The following is a 25,636-nucleotide window of genomic DNA, read 5'->3' on the forward strand; positions in this document are numbered from 1 at the left end:
AGGTCTCTCTGGCAGGTGCAACTGCCCTGACCTCGCAAAGGCAAAAGGAGGAGTTGATTGGAAAACAGATTTAAGCTAAGAGGGACCATCCCTGCCCTGTTAGCTGGGGACCCCCATTCAGTTCATGAGGGTGTTAGCTACGGGACCCCATTCAGTCCTAAATGGGGATATTAGCTGGGGGACCCCCATTCAGTCCATGAGGGTGTTAGCTAGGGGACCCCATTCATTTCCCAAAGGGGGTGTTAGCTCGGGGACCCCCATTCAGTCCATGAGGGTGTTAGCTAGGGGACCCCATTCATTTCCCAAAGGGGGTGTTAGCTCGGGGACCCCCATTCAGTCCATGGGGAGTGTTAGGTAGGGGTCCCCCCGTATTCAGTCCATGGGGGGGGGGGGTGTTAGGGGAATCCCAGCCAGTCCGTAGCCTGGGTTCCTCCGGAGCGGCGGGAGCGCCTGATCCGGGCCAGGAGGAGCAGGGCTGGCTCGGGTGCAAGGGCGCCTCCTAGCGGTGCGGTTAGCTCCAGCTCCGGGCCGGCCCAGCCCGGGGTGACGCCTGGTGTGTCCCTGGTTCAAGTCGCGCACGCGGAGAGCAGGAAACGGCGCTGCTCCCCCAGCTCCCCGGGCCGGTGCTCAGCCCAGCTCCGCCCCGCTCCTGCCTTAGCAGCCTCCGGCCACAGGGCGCCGCCGCTGCCAGCTCCGAGCCGCGGAAGGTCCCGGCGGCGGGGGGCGCAGACCCCGGAGCGGAGGCAGGCTGGACAGGTGCGGAGACCCCCCGTCCCAGGCCCGTGCAATGTAGGGGAGGGGGTGCGGGGAGACCCCCACAGGCCCGTGCAATGCGGGCATGGGGGAGGGGGTGCGGGGAGACCCCCACAGGCCCGTGCAATGTGGGGGAGGGGGTGCGGGGAGAACCCCCCCAGAACCGTGCAATGTGGGGGAGGGGGTGCGGGGAGACCCCCACCAGGCCCGTGCAATGTGGGGGAGGGGGTGCGGGGAGACCCCCACCAGGCCCGTGCAATGCGGGCATGGGGGAGGGGGTGCGGGGAGACCCCCACAGGCCCGTGCAATGTGGGGGAGGGGGTGCGGGGAGAACCCCCCCAGAACCGTGCAATGTGGGGGAGGGGGTGCGGGGAGACCCCCACCAGGCCCGTGCAATGCGGGCATGGGGGAGGGGGTGCGGGGAGACCCCCACAGGCCCGTGCAATGTGGGGGAGGGGGTGCGGGGAGAACCCTCCCCAGGCCTGTGCAATGTGGGGGAGGGGGTGCGGGGAGACCCCCACCAGGCCCGTGCAATGCGGGCATGGGGGAGGGGGTGCGGGGAGACCCCCACAGGCCCGTGTAATGTGGGGGAGGGGGTGCGGGTAGAACCCCCCCCCGGCCCGTGCAATGTGGGGGAGGGGGTGCAGGAGACCCCCCCAGGCCCGTGCAATGCGGGCATGGGGGAGACCTCTAGGCCTGTCACCGTGCAATGTTGTGGGGAGGTGCGGGGCGACCCCTAGGCCCGTGCAATTCGGGGCTGGGGGTCGGGAGTAAGAGAGAAAAGAAGCGGGGGGGAGGGCTGCAGAGAGGGGGATACGGCTGAGCCGTGGGCATGCTGTGGCCAGTGGGCCCTGCTGTCCCTGGGCTTGGGTCTGGGTGGAGGGGGGTGCATCTCTGCTCTGACAGTTTAATCTCAAATGTTTTTAATCCCAGTCAAAATAGCCTTTGTTTTTTGGTCCCGGCTGGCCTGGATTCAGCCAGTCTGCCTGAGGGCCTCTCCCCTCCAGCCCCTGTTGGCAAAGGGTGGCCGGGGGGCAGCAGGGCTGTGATGGGGGTAGCTCCACGCAGGGGATCAAATCCCCTTTCGCAGCTGAACGGGGGACAAGCTCGCTCGGCCGCAGGCCTGTTGGGCTGAGCTCCTGGGCCCCCCGTCACTGGGAGCTGGGATGTTTTGTGCCTCCCTCACGTCTGCAGCAGGGACCCCGAACCTTCCTTCTAATCCTCAGCCGGTGTTTCCTTTCCAGAGCTGTGGAGGAATAAGCTGCCCAGGCCTCTCCGCTGGGTTCAGCTCCTCTGACCACAGGACCCCCGGGCCCAAGGTCCCGGAGGGGGGTGTTGGCCGGACTCGGTGTCCAGTTGCGAGTGAGTTCCGCAGCTGGGGGTGTCTACAGTCGGATGTTGTGGCACCCGTGGGGCTGGAGGGGGGTGACCCAGCTCATGGGGACATGACGTCATCCGGGGCAGGAGAAGTCCCCAGCCGCCCTGAGCGCGACTGGCCTGTTCACGGGCGCTCACCCGCCCTGGGCCAGCGCATCACGGCGTGTTTGCCAGCCGCAGCGGGTGGCTTTGGAATCAGTGCGAGGCGGCTGGGTGGGTGAACAGGGTAGGGGGTGCCCTGGGACTCCTCTGTGACAGGTGCTGATGGCTCCCAGCTGCTGGCCTGCTCCAGCGCGGGGCAGGGAGACCCACTTGAGAAATGGCTGAGACGGGATGACCCCGACTCACCTTGTCTCTTCCTCTTCCTAGCTAAGATGGCCGAGCAGGACCACCCTGCGCCCTCCTCCTGCGACTGCTTCGTCGCCCTCCCTCCCGCCACCGCCTCCCGGGCCGTGATCTTTGGCAAAAATTCAGACCGGCCTAGAGATGAGGTCCAGGAAGTCGTCTATCTCCCTGCTGCAACCTATGCCAGGGGGGCAAAGCTCAAGGTGAGAGGACCATGTGCCAGAGTTGGGGGCAGAGCTTGGGACCCAGTTTTGGGTGGAAAAGACGGGGATCTGAGCCCCTGTATTAAGGAGAGGGAGTCCCCTTTCTTGAAGGTCCACAACCCAGTCGTCTGTGCTTTCTTCCCCCTGCCCTGCTTCTAGTGTACGTACATAGAGGTTGAGCAGGCAGAGAGGACCCATGCGGTGATCCTGAGCCGCCCCGCCTGGCTGTGGGGCGCTGAGATGGGAGCCAATGAGCACGGCGTCTGCATTGGGAATGAAGGGGTGTGGACCAAGGAGCCTGTTGGGGAGGAGGAGGCCCTGCTGGGCATGGACTTGGTCAGGTGAGAGTTGCCGGGCGGGCGTGGGAGACGGGTGCTATGTCCTGTCGCCGCCCCCCTGATCAGCTGGACGTGTTGAGTCCAACCCCCTCTGTTGGGCTGTGATCTGATATTTTGAGCTGCCTGGCTCAGTCTTGGGGCAGCTGCCTGCTGCCCACGCTTGTTTGCCTCCCTCTCACACCCCCGCAATTCTCTGGATGTGCTGGGGGGATCCTCTGGGCTTGTGCCTGGAGAGGGGCAGAGCGCAGATCCATGGCTCCCCCCCCCAAACCCCCTCTTCAAAGCTGCTCTGTTTGCCGCAGGCTGGGTTTGGAGCGGGGCAGCTCGGCTCACGAAGCCCTGCAGGCCATCACGGCTTTGCTGGAGCGCTACGGCCAGGGTGGCAGCTGCAAGGAGGAGCCGACCCCTTTCGTTTATCACAACACCTTCCTGCTGGCGGACCGGAGCGAAGCCTGGGTGCTGGAGACAGCCGGCCGGTACTGGGCAGCCCAGAGGATCCGAGGTGAGCAGTGTGAATACCCGGGGAGGTAGAAGTCCTGGATATACTGGAAGTGGGGCGTCAGGGAGCTCTGTTCCTGCAGTCCCAGCTTGTCCCAGCAGGAGGTGCTGTGGGGGAGCTGCTAGTCCAGCCTCAGCAGGGATAGTGTTTGCACAGGGATGGATGGAAGAAAAGTTCTACTGGGAGACGATCTGGGGTATAGGGGCCTGGACAGCTCAGATAAATGTGGGGCCTTTCACCTCTTGCCGATCAGTCCTAGTCCAGCTGAGGCTGCTGGTTACCAAACTTTGTTCCTATCTGCAGCTGCTTTGGCGGCCTGTGTGATGAGTTTGGTGGGTCTCAACCCAGTTCGCCTCACAGCCACCCCCAGCCCCCTTGTTTGTGATGCCAGCAAAAAGGCCAAGGATTGAGCGGGCCGTGGCGGCGACGTGACTCTTGTTTTATTCTCACGCCTCGAGAGATGTCTCTCTGGGTCGGGCGGTTTCCTGGACGCTTTCCCTACTCCTGCCTCTTCTGATGGGTGGATAGAGGTGTCAGGTCTTGGGAAGGGCCCCGGGCTGGGAGCCCTCATGGCTACTATCCCACCAGTACAGCTCCCTCTTCACCAAAGCCACGTCTTGTTGCAGAAGGGACCCGGAATATCTCCAACCAGCTGAGCATCGGCACGGATATCACCGCCGAGCACGCGGGGCTAAGGCGCCATGCCCAGAGCCAGGGCTGGTGGAGCGGGGACGGGGAGTTCAGCTTCAGCAAGGTCTTCTCTCTGAGCCACCAGCCCGTGCGGATGGAGGCGGCCAAGGCCCGGTTCTGCGCTGGCAAGGAGCTGCTGCAGCAGCATGCAGGTGGGTGCGGGGGGTGGGGCTGTGCCAAGGTGGTGCCTCATCCCGGTACCATCCACGGGAAGGATCGAAGCCGGTCTCCTGGTGCTCAGTGTCTCCCTGCCCAATTGGATGGGAGCAGTTGGTTGGCAGCGGAAGCACCTAGCAATCAGGAGAGGCAGGGTCCTGGGTCATCCAGACTCTGGGTCATCCAGCAACCACTTGGTGTCATCTCATTGGCCACAAATATGGTGACCTGACCTGCTGCTGGTTGATGGGAAGCATGAACCACCCAGTGGTTACTTGCCCATTGATCTTCCATCTCTTCCCCCCTGGTGTTGCTAGGCCGCATCACAGTGGAGACCATCATGGACATCCTGCGGGACAAGGCCAGTGGGATCTGCGTGGACTCGGAGGGCTTCTGCACCACGGGGAGCATGGTGTCCATCCTCCCCCAGGACCCCACCTTGCCCTGCGTGCATTTCTTCACAGCCACGCCCGACCCCTCCAGGTTAGTACCAGTGCTGCCTAAGGGGCCCGCTGTGCTTGGAAAGCCCCTGGCTCCGGGCTGTCGGAGGAGGCTGGGAGAAGACAGTGTGTGAAAATTAAACAGACCCGTTGTGTCTAAGGTGCTGAGGGTTCTCAACCATCAGCAACTTCCCCGAGGATGCTTGGCCCGTGGCAGGATCGGGCCCTCTGTTTGCACATTAACGTCATGAGAGCCTTTGAACCAGGAGCCCTTTCCATCCTGTTTAGCCCTTTGCCCGGCAGCAATGAAACCGTCTGCTGAGTGCCCGTTGCAGATGTCCGAGGGGGATCCCGGGCGGAGACTGACCTGGGATTGTTTCAATGAGAAGCCAGGGCTCCACCCTAAGAGTGCTCAGCGCATGGGAAGTCACTGGGAGCTCAGGGATAGAGACTTAAATGGGGAACCCGACAGCGTCCCAGCCGAGTCATCTACGCTACCCTACTAGCATCCGGCCCCATTGCCCCGGGGCGCCCCCAGCTCAGCTGCAGAGCAGACTTTTGGCTCAACCCTGGCAGTGCTACTGTCCTGCTGTTCACTTCCCCTGTGGGCATGAGCTGCTCAGGAGGCAGATCCCTGGCAACCTCTGGCCGAAACCCACTTTGCCGGGGAACGTCTCAGCAAGGATGTTGTGGGGCTGCAGAGACACCCCTAACAGTCTCTGCTCCCGTCTCCTGCCCGGGCAGGTCCGTATTCAAGCCCTTCATCTTCGTCGCCAACGTGACTCCAGTCCTAAAGGCAATGTCTCCGAGCTTTGGTGACAAGGACCCCGTCCAGAAGGTCCCTCGATTCCAGAGCAGAGTTGATCGGAGACATGAGCTCTACCAGGCACATCAGGCAGCACTGGGTCTCGTGGAGACTAGCCAGGTAACTGAGTGCCCTGGGCTCGTACCCTGGGGTTCTGCTTCCCTCTCAAATGCTGAGCGAGGCTCCTGATGGCCTCGCCTGGCGCTAATTGCCCATCACCCCAGCCCTGGGAGGGTTCTCTCTTGGGAGCCAGTTGGGCTGCAGAGCTCTCAGCAGTACAGTGGGAGGACTGGGGTTGGGCTGTCTGAGATCAGCAGGGTGTTTCTGGGAGGTGGAGTGGATGGAATTAGACTTTGGACTCACTCAGGATCTACACCATCCCCATGAGCAGTGGCTTAGGCTGTATGTGTCTCTTACATCTCTCTCTTCTCCACTGACCCTGTCCAACAGGAGCAAGGCCAGAAGCTCCAGCAAACCATGCAGGATCTGGAGAGGCAGGGCCTGGAGGCCATGAAGGAAATCCTGGCCGGCGGTATCACTCTTGACCCAGAGGAGCTGGCTGACCTCTTGTTTGACTGTGTGGACACAGAAATCAAGTTCTACAAATAAGCCCGAGGCAGGTGGGTTTCAGGGTGGGTGGGTAGGGGAAGGAGAAAGATGCTGCAGAGTTCATAGATTGTGGGCTGCACCCCTCTGGGCTCTATTGGGGGGACCCCTCTATTTTGCGTGGTGCTCCCTGACTGCAGGTCCATTTTGGGGTATTGTCTGCACTGGCTCCCCCCTTGCCTCTGTGCTCATTAACATCCCTGTCCTAGACAGAGCCGCTCTGGGCTGTGGCCTGGAATGAAATGGAGCAAAGGCTCATGGGAAACAGTGTGGCATTGCCCCATGGCCCAGTATCCACGTGAAAGGCACAACGTTGTGGTCTAATACCTGTCCCTAAGGGCAGGGTCTGTGTGCCATGGGCTGGGAGAGTGTCAGCCTGGAACAGCTCCATTTATTTATGGGATCGGGGAAGCACGTCACAGAGGGGTTACATTGATAAGTCACTGGGATCTTGATGGTCTCCTCTTGGGAACCTGAAGCTCCTTCATCCTTAACAGAGATATATGGCCAGTAGAGACTACAGGGTCCACCATGCAACAGAACTGGGTTGCTCAAAGCAAGGCAGAGCATTGCATTCTGGGACTTGGGGCCTTCTTATGCTCATAAAAAGGAGAATAGGTGTGGCTGAGCCATGGTCACCTTGCGGCCACCCCCAGCCGCTGGTGAAAGGACACCCTTCCTCTTGGTTTGTTTCAGAGCCTTGCCTGGCCTACCCTGTCTGGAGGTTGCTTGCTTCTCTCCCCTGCTTTCCTTTCAGCATGGAGCATTTCAAAGGAACAGGAGAACCTTAATTCCTGCTGCTGCTGCCCCATCTGCTCCAATCCTGATTCTTAACCTCACATCCTATCGCTGCCATTCTCTCCGGCTGCGTTAACTGGACTGGAAGTGGCTTTGCACCACCGGGATTATTGCTCTGGCATGGTGCCCTTTCTGGACCCTCCGCCTGGCATTTCCCAGCCTGTAGCTGTGGACAGCCCTCCCCTGGAATGGGCGCCTGCCACTCCTTTCAACTTGCATGAGTTGTCACTCCCATGAAGAGTCCGGAGCTTCAGTAGCTTGAACAGGCCAGCTGTCCTGAGCCAGACTCCGTGGGACTGGGAAGGGGAGAGCCTCAGCTAGCTAGTTGGAGCTGAATTTGGTGGCTGGGTTACCAGGGCCCACCTTGCTTCTTCCTAAGAGGAAACACTGCCTAATGGTTAGAGCATAGGACAGCTGGGTTCTCTCAGACTCACCTAGGGACCTCGTTCGGGTCACTTTCCCCTTCCGTAGCAGGGGGATGATCCCCACCTATCTGGCCTGTACAGAGCTGGGATGCTGTGCAGGGCTAACCCCACCCCCGCCAGGGAGCGCAGGACAGAAGCCCACAGGCAGACAGACTGAGGTGGAATAAAGAGGTTTTACATTTCAATCGCAAACGCCACTGTGCTGTTTTGTCGGGGCCGGCGCGGTCAGTCCCCCGTGCGCCTTTGCAGCGGGGGCTGGCTGGGCATCAGTCATTTCTTTGTTGCTCTGGCTGCAGTTTTAACCGTGGTGGAAGCTTCCCCTTTCAGGGGCTTGAGGCGGGCCCTGCTCCCGTGCTTGCTCTGCCCGCCAGTGCGTGGGGTGCCAGACCTCGTAGAGCCTCCTGACTTGGGTTTGGAGTGCGGCTCAAGCAGCCCAGGGGCTGGCGATCTCCCTCCTGCAGCTCCCTCCTCCGCTGGGCTAGGTGCCAGGCGGCCCTCCCGGCTTCCTGGGCACAGATGTCCTGGCGGCTGCATCAGTCTCTGGCGCTCTGTGAGCTCCTCCAGCCGGGCCTGGTGTTCACTCAGCGCCTCCTGCCTCCTCCTCTGTGAGCGGCCAACCAGCTCCTGGTGGAGACCCATAAAGAACTCTGCGCAGGGGAGAGGGGGAAAAGTTAGAGCAAATCCCCCTCTGCAGCCAGCAGACCAGCACATGGGGCAGGCTCATTAAACTGGCTCCTGTCTGTTACGGCACAGCATGCCCCTGGTGGTGACAGGGGACCATGGTGTGTCTAGCCCTCAGCTAGGATCCTGCAAAGTGCTGCAGAGCGGAGGGGTTTTCCCCATCTTTGGAAGGTGAGGACTGTCAGATCAGCCCCTTTCACCAGCACCGATATTCACGCACACGGCCCAACCCTGTTGTCATGTCTGCAAATCCAGGGGCAGGTGACTTCATCTGGATTTACCCATGTGTACCAAGAGCAGAATCCGGTCATGGCTGACAGCAGCAGCTTGATCACCTTTGTCTGCACAGAAAGGACCAGTCAGCTCAGGGACATCATCATCTTCCTCAGAGTCACTGTCATCAGAAGCTCCCTCCTCTTCCTCCTCCTCCGTTGGGTCAGGGTCCCTCCAGCTGGGGATAAGCTGGGTGTCCAACTTCATGAGATGGGGCAAGGCCCCGAGCAACAACTCTCTGGAAAGGCCAAAACAATATTGTGCCTTCCATCCCCGAGGATCCCACAGTGCTTTGACCACACCCACACACTGGCTCATGCGAAGCGTTGCTGCAATGCAGCTACCTCTGGGGTGGAACACAGCAGCGAACAGGGATAACTCCATATAACAGGTTTGGGCAGAAAGTGACCATTCTGCTATCCAGTTGAAATTGCAGATGGGGGAAGAATTTAGGGAGGCCAAAGGGAATGACTCAAGTTGGCATTTAGGGAGGACACCCGTTTAACATCCTGGGCTCCTGCAAAATATGCCGTGGGGTCTTTAGTGACCTGGAGAGGGTAAGATGGAGCTATAGCCCCCCCCAGCACCACCATGAGGCACTGGGTCAGAACTCACAGGGGAAATAATGTGCCACCACTGGGTGCGGGGGAGCCTTTAAAGATCTCAACTTGCTGGAAGGCAGAGCAGCAGACGAGTGCAGGTGGCGCAAACCAAACAAAAGAGAGGAGGGTTAACTCAGACAAGCATAACCTGGGGCTGTAAATATAAATGCCGGGCAGGGTGAGGCAAGGGTCAAACGACCTCAGAGCCCAGGGCAGGAAGAGACTATTTGCATTTTGATAGAAACACAAAAATCACACAACAATAAGCCAACACAAAACAACTCATGGAAGCTCGCCAACTGTCACCACTCAATCCCTGGGCTTGTTCACTATCTCCCTTGCCCCTGCATCTCGGTATAGGGGGAGCCCTTTGGGGGCACAGTCTTGCCCTCAACTCGGGGCACTGTGGCCCACATGCTTCAAGGTATTTAGGCTCCAGACTTCCACTGATTTCAGTGGCAGTTTGGAGCCTAAATAGCTTAGTGGATCTGGGCCTATCTAAATAACCCCACTCCTTGTGATGCTTAAGTGTATCCTTAGAGGGTCTCCCATTGAAGGTATACAGCTAGCTTGACCCTGTTTAGCAATCCCCAGCTTGCACTGGAGACAGTTATATAAGAGAAGCAGGATTAGGTGCTTGGGTCCAGATCCTCAAAGGTATTTAGATGCCTAACTCCCACTGGGGTTATCTTTGAGGAGCTGGGCTTTAGTTCTCACACATGAGACTCAAAGGAGGGGAGATTTCGCACACTCGCTCTCACCTGTAGCCATTTTGGCTGGTGCATCTGTTTCCTGAAAAGTTCAGGATGCGGAGGCTCCAGGGCAGCTCATCTGCACAGACCAAGGGGAAGAAAGAAGGTGAGGTAGCAAATCTGAGCTCTGGCTGCTAAGTAAGCGGATGAGCTGTTAGGTTGCAGGTCCAATGAAATGCAGGTCCTCCACTCCTCTCTGCTCTGGAGCTCTCTGAAGCCTCACAATACCCCTTGGAGGTAGGGGAATATCAATCCCCTTTCACCACGGGGGAAACTGGGGCACAGCGGTGACTTTCTCAAAAATCACACAGCCATTGTGTGATAGAACCCAGGAGTCCTGATTCCCAATATCCTGCTACTACATTGTTAAGCTTTAAAAACCCAGGTTCCTTTGCTCAGTTCTCCCTGCCACAAACTAGAGGCCAATCTGCACGTGCTTTTCCCACATCGGTGCATATTACTAGAGGCCTGCTTAGGACGGAAGAGATACATTGTAGGAGAGCATTTCTGCCCAGAGAGTGTTTCATTCCACACTTTGCCCTGGGAACACCCCGATGGATTTGTCATTAATCTGCGTGTAGCTTTGTTTTTGAAAAGCGGAGCGCACGGGAAATGGCTACTGTGCCTAAGAGTTAGACAGCCACACTACCGGCCATGGCCGTCTCTTACCCGCTTCCTGCCCAAATGAAACTGAAAAGAAACTTTAAGCTCGCTCTGATTCAGCAAAGTACGTGCTCAGGTTCGTTGAAGTCAATGGGACTGAAAAACACATGCGTTGGTGCTCTGCTGAGTCAGAGCTTTAACAGGACACAAAATGTAAACGAGGCCCTGGAGTTCATGGGAAAATGTGACGGCCTATTGGGCTGTAGCTTAGAAACCCGGCCAAGGTTAGTTGACGTCATAGGACTGTTGGAACGTGATGTGGCATGTAAGCTGGATTCACAACAGCATAAAGAATTCCTTCTCTCGAACACACACTTCTTGCTTTTTAAAGAAGCTGCTCTTTTGGCAGGAGACACACGTGCGGCATGTGCTATTCCCATGTCGGTGCGGTATCTCCGCTCGTGGTGTTGCCACGTGTGGTCGTAGTTTATTCCTGCTTTGGCATCCTTGGCTGGACAAGGCTAGGGACGTGCCCAGTTATCAATAACGGCAACATTCCACGAGGGGTCCACCCTCAAAGCGTGTTAAGAGCAATGAGGAATAAGCAGGAGGAGGCATGGAAGAGCAGCCAACTGCGTGCGTCTGAGCCTGTCCAACGGAGGCTGCTGCCTGCACCGCTCCTACCAGGGTCCAGTGTCTCGATCCGGTTCTGCGACAGGTCCAGGAACTGCAGGTTCTGGAGGTCCAGGAGGTTCTCCACTGCACGGATGCGGTTTCCAGCCAGCGAGAGGAACCTGCAGGGCGGGAGGAGTGGGGGTGGAAGAAGCTGTGTCAGTGAATGCAAAGGGGAACCACAGAGGCTGGGGACTTCCGCAGCGGGGACTATATCTGATCAAACCTGCATTGTGCTCTTGTGCGAAGCGAAATGGAGCTTGTGCTGATCTCAAAGGACCTGCTCCAATTCCCGCTGAAGTCAATGGCAAAACCGCCATTGCCTTCGGTGGGAATGAAAGGAGGTCAAAGGGCAGATACAGTCGTGTCTCTAAAGCAGAAGCATTTAGTTGGGATGCGTGCCTGAAAATTTAAAACCAAAGGTCAAAGTCCTGTGTGCCACAGAACTGGGGCCAAGTTCTTAGGGTTAAACTGCCATGAGGCTGCTGATGTCACTAACTACACCCAATCCTCACTCCTCCCTGAGGAAAAGCCGGTGTTTTCGTCTGATTGCCGTGCCTGCGTTTGGGAAATTCACCCCCCACTAAAACTGCAGTGCAACAGCTGCTGTTTACACACGCTCTCTGTACAGCTAATCATGTCATTAAGAGCCCTACTTACCGGAGGTTGGGAAGGCAGCTGAGATTCTCAATGGTCTCAATTTGGTTCTGAAAAATGAAAGGATTTCTTGACTAAATGAAGACGAACAATGGCACTTCACGTGTTCACAGTGCTGAACAAATATTAACTAGCCCTCGGGGCTCCCCGGGCAGTTAGCTGGGCAAGTATTATTTTACAGATGAGGGAAACTGAGGTAGCGAGAGACTTGTCCAAGGTCACAAAACAAATAAGGGGCAAGGCTGAGATTATAACGCAGAACTCCCCGAGTCTTAGTCCTGCGCTGGCTGTTCCACAGGGAACAGTTCCAAAAGGATCTCAGATTTATAAGGGTCAGGGGTGGGGGGAATAGAAACGAAAGAATAACTTGCCAAAAATCAGACCATGGGAGCAGACTCTCCAGTCAGGACGATAAGGTGTGAAACACACACGTGGGGTGGCCGAGTGTTAATCAGGTTAGATTTGCCCAGCTTCCCAAACAAGGAACCTTTACATAGGGATCACTCAGCTCCTGCAAGCCTTTACGAACATGTGCGGCTTTCCTCAGGGAGGTAGCTCAGCTGAGTTCCATAAGACACGTGGAAGAGTTTCAGGTGCAGATTTGCAGGATCAGAGTCTAAGGGTATGTCTACACCTAAACGGCCACAGCAGCACAGCAGCTGATCGTTGTAGTGTTTCAGTGTAGATACTCCCAGGCTCCACCTCCCCGAGAGGAAGCTAGGTTGATAGAAGAATTCTTCCGTCGACCTAGCACTGTCTACACCAGGGATTAGGTTGGCATAGCTACATCTCACAAGGGGTTGATTTCTCGCACCTCTGAGAGACGAAGCTATAGCAATGTAAGTTACCAGTGCAAACCAGACCCAAGACCCCAATCCTGCAATTAGAGCTGCACAGATGGACTCCAAAATCAATGGGCTCTGTAACGGGGCAGCACGCAGGGATCCCATTGCAGGCATGGGGCCTGTACATGTACATGACCTTAGCCAGATTTGCCAGATGGCTGAAGGCAGAGCACCACTCTGTTATTTATTAATCCAAAGGGAGCTCTTTTAAAGGTCAAAGACTGTAAGATTTTTAAAACCTGAAATGTTCTTATTATCGGTGTAACTTAGATGGTTAAATTCCTGATTCTTCTTCCGTAGTTTAGATCATCAAGAGCAAAAGAATTAAAGATCAGATTTGCTTTTCGTTGGTTTTAAGTCATTTGTTTATTTTTTGTGATCACTTGTCTCTCAGAGTGGAAGGCCCCTAGTCATTGTGACTTTTGTTAATTGTGTCTGTCTGGATGTATTCACTTCTGGCTTTCAAGCCCTGACACAAGGCTGTGATGGTTAGGTGGCCGTTGCTATAGGGAAATGTTTAAATCAAAACACAAAACCGTGTTCAGTGATTTTTTAAAAATATTTCATAAACTTTTCTATTAATAGTACACATTTAAAAAATAAAGTCTGGGCCTAACACACTTGCCATTGTCTCTGTTTCTCACCCTCGGGGTGTCCCTCCCCAACACACAGCATTCTCGAGCAATTGCTTGCCAAAGGAAAGAGTCTGATCTTATTTCAAAGCCAAACTATGTTCTTGCTTACAGTGGAATTTACTGTGATGTGCAAAGAGAGTTTGGCTGCTGTGAAAAACCAGAGCTGATCTCCAGGGGGTGCTTTCTCCCAGCCTGAGAGACAGATCAGGTTAAAGAGCATGCTAAGTGCTTTACCTGTTGCAGGTAGAGACTGCGGACCTCTCTCAGGCCCTGCAGGTTGCTGATAGCACAAATGTTCTCCCTGTCCAAGCGGATGGTGAGCAGAGACGCCAAGGCCTTGGATCTATGGAGAAAGGCGTTCAGAACAATTCTGTATAGCCAAATTGCGGGTGTTGCTGGACTCCAAGAGCAAAGGCGATCCTTCCGAGAGCCCCTTCACAATGAAGGATCACAGACTGCTGGGAGAGCAATGTTCAGTTCCCTGTAATAAAGCTACAACTTTATTTTAACCTGCTGGGTCGTGGCAGGAGCATAGGAACCGGATGCGCTTAGTAATTAGGGTGATCTCCCATTACTGTGTGTGTCTCAAGTCACTACCTCCGTGCCTCTGTTTCCCCATCTGTAAAATGGGGATAATAATGCTGACATCCTTTAAAAAATCCTTTGCAACCTACTGATGAAAAGTGCTATGTAAAAGCTAGGGAGTATCATTCCATCTTCCTTCCCATCTGCTAGGTTCTAGGGTGCCCACCCATCCCCCATTCCAAGGGACTCCCTTTCTTTGATCCCTCACATCCCATTTCAGCAGCGATCAGACACTCACATGCTCTCTGGGGTCTCTTTTTCTGCGGGGCAGGACAGGTTCCTCCGGGCGATGAGAGAGTTGGTGATGCTCCTCCCTTCCCCTGCCGGGCTCTGCTGAAGGTCTGGAAGCAAACATAGGGATCCACATTCCCTTGGGGTCCCTGATCCTGCTCTCAGCAATGTCAATTGGAGTTTGGCCTTGGACTGCATTGGGAGCAGCCCTTGGTTAAACACGGTGAAAAACTCCTGACCGTGCTATATATGGCGGGGGGAGGTCCACCCTGACACCCCCCCATCTGCACCCCTGCATGCAACCTCCTCTCACCCACAGCCCCTCCAGGGCAACGGTGCTCTGCTGCAGTGGGAGATCCCATTGCACGGGCCACTCACCCCTGGGCCTGGCCTCTGGTGGGTTCGCCAGCCTGAAGAGGGAGGGGACACGTGGCCCCTGTACCCCAGTCCCCACCTCAGCAGGCCACAGTCATAGAAATGGGGATGGGGAGGGGAGGTGCTGCTCAGGGTCACTCTGCCGCTCTGTGTGACGGCAGGGCTGTGGGGACAGGGCCCGAGACAGGAGCCACCAGGAAGGGGCTGGGGGAGCAGAGCCTGGGCTGGGGGGGGATCCCAGGAGGGGGCGGGGGGGGCAGAGCCTGGGCCGGGGGGGATCCCCGGGAAGGGGCGGGGGGGCAGAGCCTGGGCTGGGGGGGATCCCCGGGAAGGGGCGGGGGGGCAGAGCCTGGGCTGGGGGGGGATCCCGGGAGGGGGCTGGGGGGGCAGAGCCTGGGCCGGGGGGGATCCCCGGGAAGGGGCTGGGGAGTAGAGCCTGGGCTGGGGGGGATCCTCGGGAAGGGGCTGGGGGGGCAGAGCCTGGGCCGGGGGGGATTCCCGGGAGGGGGCTGGGGGGGCAGAGCCTGGGCCGGGGGGGATTCCCGGGAGGGGGCTGGGGGGGCAGAGCCTGGGCCGGGGGGGATCCCCGGGAAGGGGCTGGGGGGGCAGAGCCTGGGCTGGGGGGGATCCCCGGGAAGGGGCCGGGGGGGGCAGAGCCTGGGCTGGGGGGGATCCCCGGGAAGGGGCCGGGGGGGGCAGAGCCTGGGCTGGGGGGGATCCCCGGGAGGGGGCTGGGGGGGCAGAGCCTGGGCCGGGGGGGATCCCCGGGAAGGGGCGGGGGGGCAGAGCCTGGGCCGGGGGGGGATCCCCGGGGAGGGGCCGGGGGGGGCAGAGCCGGGGCCGCGGGGGCAGAGTTGGGGGCTCCCTGGGAAAGGCCGGGCAGGCGGCGGAGGATACGCGTAGCGCGTGCCCGTTGCTAGGAGACAGGCGCTTCCGGGGGCTCCCAGGGGCGGGTGGGCTCCCCCTGCCGGCCTGGGGGGCGCTGGCAGCCTCGTGCGCCCGGCCCCTTGAACTCCCCCCGCCCAGCCCCGCGCGGGGGGCGGTCCTCCAGCTTCCCACAACCCCCCTCGGCTTCTTCCCGGCTAAGATGGCGGCAACGGCTTTGTGCTGCCGGGGGCTCTGCAGGACGGGTAAGGACCTTCCCCCCCGGGCCCGCCGACCCCAGCAACTGCCCCCGGCCACAGAGACCTGCCCGCCCCTCTGACAGCCCTGTCCCAGGAGGGTCCCCCCCTTCTGAACCCTCCCCCCGAGACCCCCCTCCCCCCTTTGAACCCCCCAGAGATTCCCCCACCCCCGGAGACCCCCAGCAGGGCCCCCCTCGCCCTCTGAACCTCCCCCCAGAGATCCCCCACCCCTGACACCTCCAGAGACCCCACAGCAGGGCTCCCCTCCCCTCTGAACCCCTCAGAGATCCCCCAGAGACCCCTAGGAGGGCCCCCCCGAACCTCCTCCCAGAGATCCCCCACCCCTGACACCCCCAGAGACCCCACAGTAGGGCTCCCTTCCCCTCTGAACCCCCCCAGAGATCCCCACCCCTTGACACCCACAGAGACCCCCAGCATCACCCCACCTCTCTGAAGCCCTATCCCTAGTATTGCCCCCCCCTGCTGAACAGCCCCTCCCCCACGAGAGATTCCCCCCCCCCCGCATTGCTCCTCACCCTTCTGACGCCGCTAGAGACCCCCAGCATCACCTCTGTCTTTCTGAACCCCCATCCCTAGCATTGCCCCAGTAACTCTCCTCACTCCTCTGACAACTCCCTCCCCACAAGCTCCAGTGACTGTCCCCACCCATGGGGGACTCCCTGTATCCCAGTAGCCCCCATGCAGTTACAGCCTTGTAGATCTGGGGAGAGCCTGCACCTGATGAGTTGCTGGGTCTGGGATAGAGATGAGTCTGAGCTGATCTCTTTGCCCGCCCCCCTCCTCCTTTCCTCCCCCCTGTAAATCCAAACTTGGCATTTCACACTTATTGCTGCAGTGGGTCCTGATCTTCCAAACCTCATATGACCCCTGCGCACTCCCCTGCCCCCAAATTTCAGATCTGGGTCAGAACTTTGCATCTTGGGCTGTTCAGTTACTGAAACGCCTCTGCAGTCTGTAGTGGCAGGGCCAGGCTGAACTTATCCCTTATGAGGGTCCTGTTAAACATCCCAGGTCACAGTCCAACTTGGGATCAAAGGCCCAGGAGCTGAGGCGCATTTAACTACGGCAGAATTTCGGCAGAAAAGGACCTAGGGGTTACAGTGAATGAGACGCTGGATATGAGTCAACAGTGTGCCCTTGTTGCCAAGAAGGCCAATGGCATTTTGGGATGTATAAGTAGGGGCATTGCCAGCAGATGGAGGGACTTGATCGTTCCCCTCTATTCGACATTGGTGAGGCCTCATCTGGAGTACTGTGTCCAGTTTTGGGCCACACACTACAAGAAGGATGTGGAAAAATTGGAAAGAGTCCAGCGGAGGGCAACAAAAATTATTAGGGGACTGGAACGCATGACTTATGAGGAGAGGCTGAAGGAACTGGGATAGTTTAGTCTGCGGAAGAGAAGAATGAGGGGGGATTTGATAGCTGCTTTCAACTACCTGAAGGGAGGTTCCAAAGAGGATGGCTCTAGACTGTTCTCGGTGGTAGCTGATGACAGAACAAGGAGTAATGGTCTCAAGTTGCAGTGGGGGAGGTTTAGGTTGGATATTAGGAAAAACTTTTTCATTAGGAGGGTGGTGAAACACTGGAATGCGTTGCCTAGGGAGGTGGTGGAATTTCCTTCCTTAGATATTTTTAAGGTCAGGATTGACAAAGCCCTGGCTGGGATGATTTAGTTGGGGATTGGTCCTGCTTTGAGCAAGGGGTTGGACTAGATGACCTCCTGAGGTCCCTTCCAACCCTGATATTCTATGAACTACATCATTCTTTTTTCTTTCCTGCACCAGGCTGGCTGCCCACCCTGCAGATCGTCCGCTATGCCAAGTCAGTCACTCGTCACTGGAAAGCGATGCACTTTGAGCGGCAGAAACTGATGGCGGTGACGGAATACATCGCCCCCAAACTGGCCATCCCAGAGAAGTGCGTCACTCCCTACATCAGAGCAATCAAGGAGGTAAGCGCTGAGCATGGGGCTGAAGCACTTGTACTGCAAGCAGCTCTGGTCTTGCACAGAAACCTTGTAGATTTAGCCTGTGTCTACCCTGCGCCTGGGAGCAAATCTCTCGGCCCGGGTTGAGACACTTGGTCATTAGGGCCCACCTGGGCATGCTAAAAGTAGCTGTGTAGATGATGCTTTGACGTTGCATCTCAAGCCCCCAGTGCCCCCAGGCTTGAGACCCCAAGCCCCAGCCTACGTAGCCTTTTAGCATCCTACCTTGAGCCCTGCTAGCCCAAATCTCTGGCCCCGGGCTGGGAGGCTCGCTTACAGGTGCTGGGGATTCGTGGCTCTAGGAAACCTTCTCAGGTTATAGTTGGATTTCCCTTTCTTGTCCTTGCTGCTGTTGGGTCTGGACTTTCCTTTTGTTGCTCTGTTGTTGTTTTTTCTACCAGCCTCTTGAGTGATAGGTCTCCCTCAAAGCCTCTATCTCCCATATTTCTCAGCATTTCTACATCCCTTCGGCTTTAAGGTCTGATCGGCCCTTCTGCTCGCTGCATGCCTGATTCATCAGTGGTGCTGGGTATCCCGATCACGCCTCCTGAAGCATGTATGAGCTGGAGATGTTTGGCATCTCTTATGCCCATGCTGTCTCTCTGGAGCTGGCCTCTTCAACCTTTGCATTCTGCTTTTTCCCGTCTTGGCTCTTCGTTTGTGAAGGACCCAATCCAGCTCCTCGCTAAGTTAATGGCCTGTTGATGTCAGTGGGTGCAGGATCAGACCCCTAGTTCACATGGTACTATGGGCTAGTAGCTAAAATGGGGAACAGGGAGTCAGGATTCCTTGGTTCTATTCCTGGCCCTGCCACTCACTCTGTGTGTGACCACGGGCCAGTCACTAAATCTCTGTCTCTGTTCTCCCATTTGTAAACTGGGGATGGTGCCCACATCTGCGAAGCATTTTGAGGTTCTTGGATGACTGGAGCTCTCTAAAGGCAGAGTTCTTTTGCTTAATTGCTCTCTCTGCGCAGGCTTCGGGGTGGCCCCCAGGTTTCCCCCAGATCTAGGCTTTGACAGTTGTGTGTAAAAAATACGGCTCTCCCTCTCCCAGGAGAATGGCTATGCAAAGCTGTTACGCCGGCAAGTGACGGAGACGTTCCGGGACAGTAAAATGATTGCCGTGTGTCAGCACAACTTTATACCCAGCGAGGAAATGCTGCTCATGAAACACCGCCTCAGGAAGCACAACATCCATGTCAAGTTCTTCCCTAATGAGGTACAGTCGGAGTTGCCTAGCAGCTAAATCCAACGCAGCAGGCTGCTCCTATTGGAGCAAGGTTTAGTTCTTAAGGGGTTGTGGCAAAGCCCCAGTGCGTGATTGTGCCCCTCGACTGCCAAAAAAAGGGGGGAGTGGAGATTATTGTGCGCCCTTTGTTGTGTTTTCTGGATTTGTTACGTGTATTTAAAAAAAGACCCTCATCTGGAGTTAAGTGCCGTCTACATCAAAGCACCAGATGGGCTAAGATAGTGGAGGTTGGCTTCTAGGGCAAACGAATGGTTGGCCAAAAAAAGATGAACCTTGCATTGTCCTGACGATCGGTGTGCTCTGGCACACCACGAGAAGGAGCGTGTTCCACTGGGACCTTGCACCAGAATGCCTTGCCCACAGCTCAACATCTAGCTTGGCTCTCTTGATGTTTCCTAGGGAATGGGGAGATCTGAGGCAGCTGGGTCCCAAACCATGGAGGGCTTCGGACTGGTTCCCACCTGCTCCTGAATGCAGTTGTTTTCAAGTGCAGTGCACTGCACACAAGTATAACATGCTCATTCTGGCCTTCCCCACTAAATAGTCTTCTGCATTTCAGCACTCGGTGAGGCTTCTAAGCAGCTGTCAGCACACGATCTCTTCATTCATTTACGGGAGGATGTAAGCTTTCCCTCCTCTGCCTCTTTCTGGAACACCAGGCATGTTAAACACATTGCCATGCCATGTGACTATGAGCACTGCAGAGGGAATGTCAGAAAAACATCTGGCTACTGGGGAACTGATGGTGCTGGCCACTTGATCTAAATGAATCCAATTTCAAGGTGGTTTTGTGCTGAAAATTCTGGTTAATGGGTGTCTGGAATTTGCTGGTCTCAGATTTCGAAGAGGGCCCAGGTCTGTTCTCATCTGGGCAGATAAAGGGCTTAATTTGAATATGGAGCTCCTGAAACGAATGTCCCTGTGGTGCTTTGAAGATGGCTTCAGCCTTTGTGTGATAAATTAACTGAGATCTCTCTCTCCTTATTACCTCACATACTGTTTGCCTCCCTTTTTCAGATCGTGAGACCCTACCTTTCAGTATCCAAATACAAGAACCTCCTTCCTCTCTTTGTGGGCTGCAGTCTCATGTTAGTGAGCCCAGAAATCAAGGCGAAGGAAATGTTGCGAATCCTGAAGAATGTGCCACAGATAAACCTCCTAGGTAAGGAGTCTCCCTCAATCAGGCCAATCTGTTGGATCAACCTCCTTGGAGAGCATCAGATACTGGTATTTATATTACAGGGGTGTCTCAAGGTGCTAACTGATGTTAGGGCCCTTTTGCGGCAGGTGCTGTACATACACTTAGTGAGAGGCAGCCCCTGCCTCAAAGAGTTTATGATCAAAAGAGAAAGGGTGGGTGGAGTAAACAGACCGAGGGAAAACCATGGCATCGCTCTGAGTAAACTACTACTGCCAGGGCTGGCAACAGAACCTGTGTCCCGCCTGGTAGTTCAGTGCCCTGTCCAGTGGCCCACATAACCTCTCGATGCATCTGCGAGGGGAAAGTTTCTGTCTCTAGGTAGTTGGCCTGGGTATCTTTGGCACAGCTTCTTTGCCCTCTGTCCCCAGCAGCTGCAAGAGGGGTTTGTGTTAACACAGTCCAGTGGCAGCCCGACTGGTGCAGCTCCCTGATGGCAGAAGGCTGGAGGGAATTGCTCCTTGGGTCTCATGGACCCGTGACTGTACAAAGAGGTCTCTGCAGAAGAGAACAACTTTGAACCAGGCTTGCAAACAACGACACTGAAATATGTTTAGTTGGGCATGTGGGGCGGTTTACTGGACAGCTGAAGAGGCTGGGGCTCTTTAGGTCACTGGTTGAAATTCAGTCCAGGATGGGAGCAATCCAAAGCCCTGACCACCTCATGACTGCTAGGGGGATGAATTGGTTTGAGTGCAGGTGCTCACATCACATTAGCATGCCCCCTCCCGCCTTTGCTGGCAGAGTTGGAGACCAGGATCACGCTCCCCTTGAAGTGACCACCTTCAAGTCAGGTCTGAGTCACTTTGGCAGGGAAGCTCGCACTGCTGCTACCTGCTTTCTAGGTCCTGTCTACTGAACTGAGCTCAGGGCTAGGAGCCAGGAACTCCCTGGTTCTTTTCCTGACTTTGTCACTGATTTGCTGCCAGACCTCGAGCAAATCATATCACCTTTTCCCTTCCCCCTCTGCAAAGAAAGCAACACGGTCTCCAGGGTTGTAAATCCAGCAGCTGTCACCAGCATTAAACTCCCATAACCAAGCACCTTCATAACACACCCATGGAAAATAAGAGATCCCTGGCTCTCTTTCCAGCTTTTGCATTGCAGCCAGTATCTTGCACTCAGCCGTCTCTGCTCCTCTCTTGTCTTTCAGGTGCCTGTATTGACAACACCATCCTAAGCAACCAGGGGGTCGTAAACTACTCCAAGTTGCCCACTATGGAAATCATCCAGGGGCAAGTGGTGGGCACTCTCTCTCTCCTGGCATCCCAGACATGTGCTCTCCTGCATCACAGCCCTGTGCACCTCACGGCTTTGCTGGACCAGTACATCAAAGAGCAAAGTGGCGGAGCTGGGGAGACTGATGGGAAGGCAGGGGAAGGCCAGGCTGAGTTGGGGCCTGCCAAGAGTTCTGTGGGCCTTTGATGCCGGGTCCCTGGCACCCTGTGTATTAACCACATCCTGTACATAGAGGCTTATAGCAGGGAGCGTGTTCCTGCCAGTTTCATCTCAGGTGGGTGGGGATTAGTGGGAGAGGCCAATTGCCTGTCTAAGCCAACAACAGAATTAGCAGGAAAAAGATCCTAGAGGACTAACCTGTCAGACTGGTGCTAATGCAATGTGCTACTGTTTGGGGGTGGAGTCTGCAAGGTGGGTCCAGTCCCCCCGTTTCTCAGCCTGGACATGCGAAGCTATTCCTCCCTCCACTTTCTGTAACGCCCCCTCTCGTCAGTTGGTAATGCCACTGATGGATCATCCCGAGTCTTCCTCAGTGGGAAGGATTGTTCTGTGATGTGGGGAAGTGGAGCGGACACTGTTTGTAGTAGAGCATGCTTTCCAACCACCACCAATTCAGCTGTGAGAATCACTTGCTCTGGGGGGTCAGAACGCACATGGGGAAATTCAGAGTCCCTCTCTCAATTAGGGGAACAGAAAGGCAGCCACCTCTAGGGTGGAAGGCACCAACTGTTTAACAACACACAGTAACACTCCTCTACCGTTTTAAGACAGGAAGTGAAGAAGACACTGAAACAGCAGGCTATGCTCGGGACACAGAACGGAGGGATATGCCTTCACGGCAGCTGGAAAGTGTAATTCCCAGTGCGGGCAGATGTACACACGTTAGCTCTGCTTAAGCTCCCCCCTAAATATAGCACTGGGTCCGCCGTGGCTTGAGCTAGCCGCCTGTGTATAGTCTCACAACCCCCTTGGTTGTACTCAAGTGACTAGTCCATGCGGCTGTGGCCACGCTGCTATTTTTAGGTGCTAGCTTGAGCAGAGCTAGTGCACGTATGTCTGCCCCAGCAGGGTATTATATCTCCCAGCTGCTGTGTCGACGTCCCCTTCGTGGTTAACCCTAGAGCAGGATGGACGTTTTCTATGGAGACATTTTTGCGGACGGATAATGGCTTTTATTTATTTTTTTTGTAAAACAGAATTTCTCGGGGGAGGAAGGGGGCATCTGTTCTTGTTAAACTGTGAAAGATTTTGGAGTCTTCAATTAAATCCTGCAAATATTTTAAGACCAATCTTATTTGTGTTGGAAACATTTTACCGAGGAGGAAAAAAAGGGAAAAGAAAGGTGCTCGGCTTTAGCTAACAGCTCTGTTCTTTCAGATGGGGCCCAACGGTAGAGAGCTTGACTATCCTGGTTATTTTTCTCAGATGGGCCGCCCCTGCCTGTCCTCCCCCGGGGTGAACCTCCTGCTTCTCTCTCATCTGTGCTTCAGTCCGGCACAGAAATGCTACAGCCCAGTGCCTTCCTAAGAGCAATGGCAGGCACCCTGCCCCACGTGCCAGCGGGACGTTAGCAAAATAGCGTTCATAGTGTAGTCAAGTGGCAGCCAATCTATCCTCTTCGCTGCTGTTTGCAGGGTCTGGGTAGCAATGGGGAATTGAAGATGTGGAGGCAGATTTTAGCCCTGATGTAAATGCGACTAACACCACTGACGTGAGTGGACTTGTGCCTCACTGAAGCAGGGCTGCGGATGGCATAAATCTACAGGCCTGCTCTGGAAAAGGCTTTGTCCTAATATTGTCAATGCCGCCAGTTAAATTGTTGGTGTAGGCCCCTGTTTTTTTTTTTTTTTTTCCCCCTGATAGCTTTGGCCACAAAGTTGCATGGACTGGAGCCAGGCAGTAGCAATGACAAGCCTGCCGCCTCCAAAGATGGAAAAACTCTCTGAAAGCGGGTTCCGGCTTGAGTGTTAACCGGCGCCTGTGGACAGCTCCTTCGTCTGTGCTTTGAACTAAGCTTTGCAAAGCATCGAGGCCTGGCCCCAGCCTGGCTGTGGGAGTGAAATGGGAGGACTCGTTAATAAACACTGTTTTCTAGAATGTCTGGGCTGCGGGAGTCTTTGAGGCTTTGCTCTTAGGATTTTTACAAAGCTGTTCCCCTTCCCCTCCCTTTGACTCCTTTGCTGGCTTCCCTTCCAGCTGCAGTATGACCCACTTGGTGTTGGTGCCACAGGGCGCTGGCCTGAAGCCTTCTTTAGGCAGAGCACAGAGACCTCCCTGATCCTCAGCCCAGCCCAGCGCAGGCAGGGAGGGAGGAGGAGGTCCAGTTTCTTTACTAACTCAGTCAGCCTCTGCTGAGTCTCCAGGCACAGGGAATCCTTCTCCTAGCAGATGAAGCCTGGGTGGCAGAGCATCTCACTGGTCTCCTGGGAGATTAAAGAGCAAAGTCTGGTGTTAACCTGAGCTTCTCCTGCACTCCGAGATGCACTAAACTCTCTGGATGTCAGGTGGTGATCTCGGCGATTACATGCACCAGTGCCTCTTGCAATCTGTACAGTAAATGGGTTCAGTCTTCGCTTTAGTGAGTGAAGGAGGGAAGTAGTCTTTGGACTTCTCCAGCACCTTCCATCCAAGGATCTCAAGTCCCTTTAACAGTATGAAAGATGGCAGGAGATTGTTGTCTGCTGGGGAAACAGAGGCACAGCTGGGATGTGGCCTGCTCCTAGACACGGGGGATTTCTACTCAGCAGTGGCCTGTGTGTGTGGAGTGTTGTGTCTTTCTGCTTCCCACCAACACTGATGTCAGAGTTATACTTAGCTCAGGGTAACAGGATGTGGCAGAGCCTGAAACAGAACCCAGCTCTCTGCCTCCACTTCCTGCCTGACAACCGCACGGCCATCCTTTTGCCTGAGAGGGAGCTGCTGCATCTTCTCACAGGGGTACCTGGATATGCTCCCTGGGGCCTGTAGACCTCTGCATCTCCCAGGCTGCTTCAGGCTCGCTCCCTTTGTTATTGCTTGTAGCATAAATCACTTGATATCCCTGAGCCTCAGCATTGCTATAGGAGTCTGGGAGGGCCGATCCCTTCGCTACTCACGGCTCTTGTTCCCGAATGGAGGACCCAAGTCCAAGCAAGTGTGGTGCTCTCCTGATTAGCAATAGGGAGCCTGATTGCGCCTGGCGACCTTGGCTGCTAGGGACAGGAGATCAAAGGGGGCTGGCCGTGACAGCTCTGTCCCAAGCACAGTGAACTCACGAGGCAGCCCGGTCCCCTTCTCAAGGTGGGCGAATGTCTACTTCATGCCTTTGCTCTGCTTGGCAGCCAGGAAAGAAGTGTGTGCTGCTAATGACCCTTTTGGTTGACTGTAGACCATTTCCCACCCCCTCTCCCGCCGATCTGATACAGCCGTGAAAGACCCTGTTGGATGGCACGTGATCTGTAAACATCAACAGTGGTACTGCATTTTCAGATTGTTCAGTGGGTGCCCCACTGCTACAACTGTGTGTGGGGGAAAGAGAGAAAATACTTGTCACAAGGCACCGAAGTGGAAATTCTTCCGCCATTGGGCTTGGCGCGTGGCGTTTTCTGCTGGTGCTCCCATTGCAAATTGACTGGATTTCTCCCTCTGCAATACCTGAGTGATAACAGCTCTGAAATCTGCACTGAGGTAGGCGGGGGGGGGGGGGGGAGGGGAAGGTTTTGTTTTTAAAAGGGGGTTTTGTGTAAAAAAAAAAAAAAAAAAAAGTCATTTTATGTTTATTTTGATGAAAACAGGTGACCAGAGAGAGCTGCTGGAAGCAGGGGTTGGTTTTAGCCATTGGATCAGCAACATTCCTCATTCTCCATCCTCCTTGATGCCCCTGCAATTTAGTTCCTTCCGGTGGCTTCTGTGCTTTCCTACTCCCTTCCAGAGATAGCTGACGATATTAACTCTGATCTCCGAAATGCAAGGGGCTTGGGTCCTGTCTCCCTGGAGGGACCAATCTTCTCTCCACTTTACTTTGTGCTGCTGTAGCAGTCGAGATAAGGGTGAACATTTTCCGAGCTTTTTGGCAGAAAATTGGGGTTTCAGCTACATAAAAAGTGTTTTTTTCTTCCCATGGAAAAGTTTTTGGTTTTTGGCACAAGATTGAAATCCGAAATATTTTGGGCAAAATCCAAAATATTTAAATTACGAAAAGCTGCTGTCATGCCTCATGGGAGTTGTAGTTTAAGTGCCTCACACTCCCATTCTCTGTCAGTTGAGCTTCCTGGCTGGATTGCACCTCCCATGATGCACTCCCAACAGGGGAGATAATGATGCATCATGGGAGACCCAGTCTATAGAGGTGAATGGGAATACGAGGCACCCAAACTACAACTCCCATGAGGCACTGCAGCACCATTTCAAAACAGAAACATTTTGGGTTTTGGCCAACCTCTGTCAGTTTGATTTTTGGCCCAACACTTGAAATTATTGGCCGTCTTT

The 25,636-nt window shown here is 55.5% G+C and overlaps 3 protein-coding genes across 6 annotated transcripts; 2 read left to right on the forward strand and 1 right to left on the reverse strand.

The window, feature by feature from the left end:
• The first annotated feature begins 569 nt into the window (after positions 1 to 569).
• SCRN2 (secernin 2) lies at positions 570 to 7,627 on the forward strand. Of its 4 annotated transcripts, XM_048830325.2 has the most exons (10): positions 570 to 756; positions 1,998 to 2,115; positions 2,500 to 2,678; positions 2,838 to 3,019; positions 3,319 to 3,518; positions 4,142 to 4,357; positions 4,679 to 4,844; positions 5,546 to 5,726; positions 6,057 to 6,226; positions 6,909 to 7,627. In XM_048830325.2, exons 3-9 carry the CDS (start codon positions 2,505 to 2,507, stop codon positions 6,213 to 6,215), a joined length of 1,278 nt encoding a protein of 425 aa, XP_048686282.1. In that variant the 5' UTR covers positions 570 to 756; positions 1,998 to 2,115; positions 2,500 to 2,504; the 3' UTR covers positions 6,216 to 6,226; positions 6,909 to 7,627. The 4 variants fall into 4 exon arrangements, with proteins under 4 accessions (XP_048686282.1, XP_048686284.1, XP_048686283.1 ...); XM_048830327.2 differs by lacking the exon at positions 1,998 to 2,115 and having other exon boundaries at positions 6,970 to 7,627; XM_048830326.2 differs by lacking the exon at positions 1,998 to 2,115 and having other exon boundaries at positions 6,057 to 6,222.
• On the reverse strand, positions 7,590 to 14,574 carry LRRC46 (leucine rich repeat containing 46). Its single transcript, XM_048830328.2, has 8 exons — positions 14,285 to 14,574; positions 13,979 to 14,081; positions 13,390 to 13,498; positions 11,679 to 11,725; positions 11,031 to 11,140; positions 9,753 to 9,822; positions 8,452 to 8,627; positions 7,590 to 8,082 (listed from the first exon to the last, which is right to left on the reverse strand). Exons 1-8 carry the CDS (start codon positions 14,331 to 14,333, stop codon positions 7,706 to 7,708), a joined length of 1,041 nt encoding a protein of 346 aa, XP_048686285.1. The 5' UTR covers positions 14,334 to 14,574; the 3' UTR covers positions 7,590 to 7,705.
• Positions 14,575 to 15,390: 816 nt separating this feature from the next.
• Positions 15,391 to 22,458, forward strand: MRPL10 (mitochondrial ribosomal protein L10). Its single transcript, XM_048830358.2, has 5 exons — positions 15,391 to 15,476; positions 17,279 to 17,445; positions 18,538 to 18,702; positions 19,750 to 19,894; positions 21,084 to 22,458. The coding sequence occupies exons 1-5, from the start codon at positions 15,434 to 15,436 to the stop codon at positions 21,353 to 21,355; spliced, it is 792 nt and encodes a 263-aa protein (XP_048686315.2). The 5' UTR covers positions 15,391 to 15,433; the 3' UTR covers positions 21,356 to 22,458.
• The last annotated feature ends 3,178 nt before the right edge of the window (positions 22,459 to 25,636 follow it).

The sequence above is a fragment of the Caretta caretta genome, chromosome 27 (genome assembly GCF_965140235.1).
Source record: "Caretta caretta isolate rCarCar2 chromosome 27, rCarCar1.hap1, whole genome shotgun sequence".
In the NCBI taxonomy this organism is placed as follows: domain Eukaryota; kingdom Metazoa; phylum Chordata; order Testudines; family Cheloniidae; genus Caretta; species Caretta caretta.

Excerpts from the sequence above, each read along its gene's own strand:
- SCRN2 (XM_048830325.2), top strand. The coding sequence starts at position 2,505 with ATGGCCGAGCAGGACCACCCTGCGCCCTCCTCCTGCGACTGCTTCGTC. Across the intron at positions 3,519-4,141 it reads GGCAGCCCAGAGGATCCGAG|AAGGGACCCGGAATATCTCC; the intron begins GTGAGCAGTGTG and ends GTCTTGTTGCAG. Across the intron at positions 4,358-4,678 it reads GCTGCTGCAGCAGCATGCAG|GCCGCATCACAGTGGAGACC; the intron begins GTGGGTGCGGGG and ends TGGTGTTGCTAG.
- LRRC46 (XM_048830328.2), bottom strand. The coding sequence starts at position 14,333 with ATGGGATCTCCCACTGCAGCAGAGCACCGTTGCCCTGGAGGGGCTGTG. Across the intron at positions 14,082-14,284 it reads TTGCCCTGGAGGGGCTGTGG|ACCTTCAGCAGAGCCCGGCA; the intron begins GTGAGAGGAGGT and ends GTTTGCTTCCAG. Across the intron at positions 11,141-11,678 it reads AGCTGCCTTCCCAACCTCCG|GTTCCTCTCGCTGGCTGGAA; the intron begins GTAAGTAGGGCT and ends CCCGCCCTGCAG.
- MRPL10 (XM_048830358.2), top strand. The coding sequence starts at position 15,434 with ATGGCGGCAACGGCTTTGTGCTGCCGGGGGCTCTGCAGGACGG. Across the intron at positions 17,446-18,537 it reads ACATCAGAGCAATCAAGGAG|GAGAATGGCTATGCAAAGCT; the intron begins GTAAGCGCTGAG and ends TCCCTCTCCCAG. Across the intron at positions 18,703-19,749 it reads TCAAGTTCTTCCCTAATGAG|ATCGTGAGACCCTACCTTTC; the intron begins GTACAGTCGGAG and ends TCCCTTTTTCAG.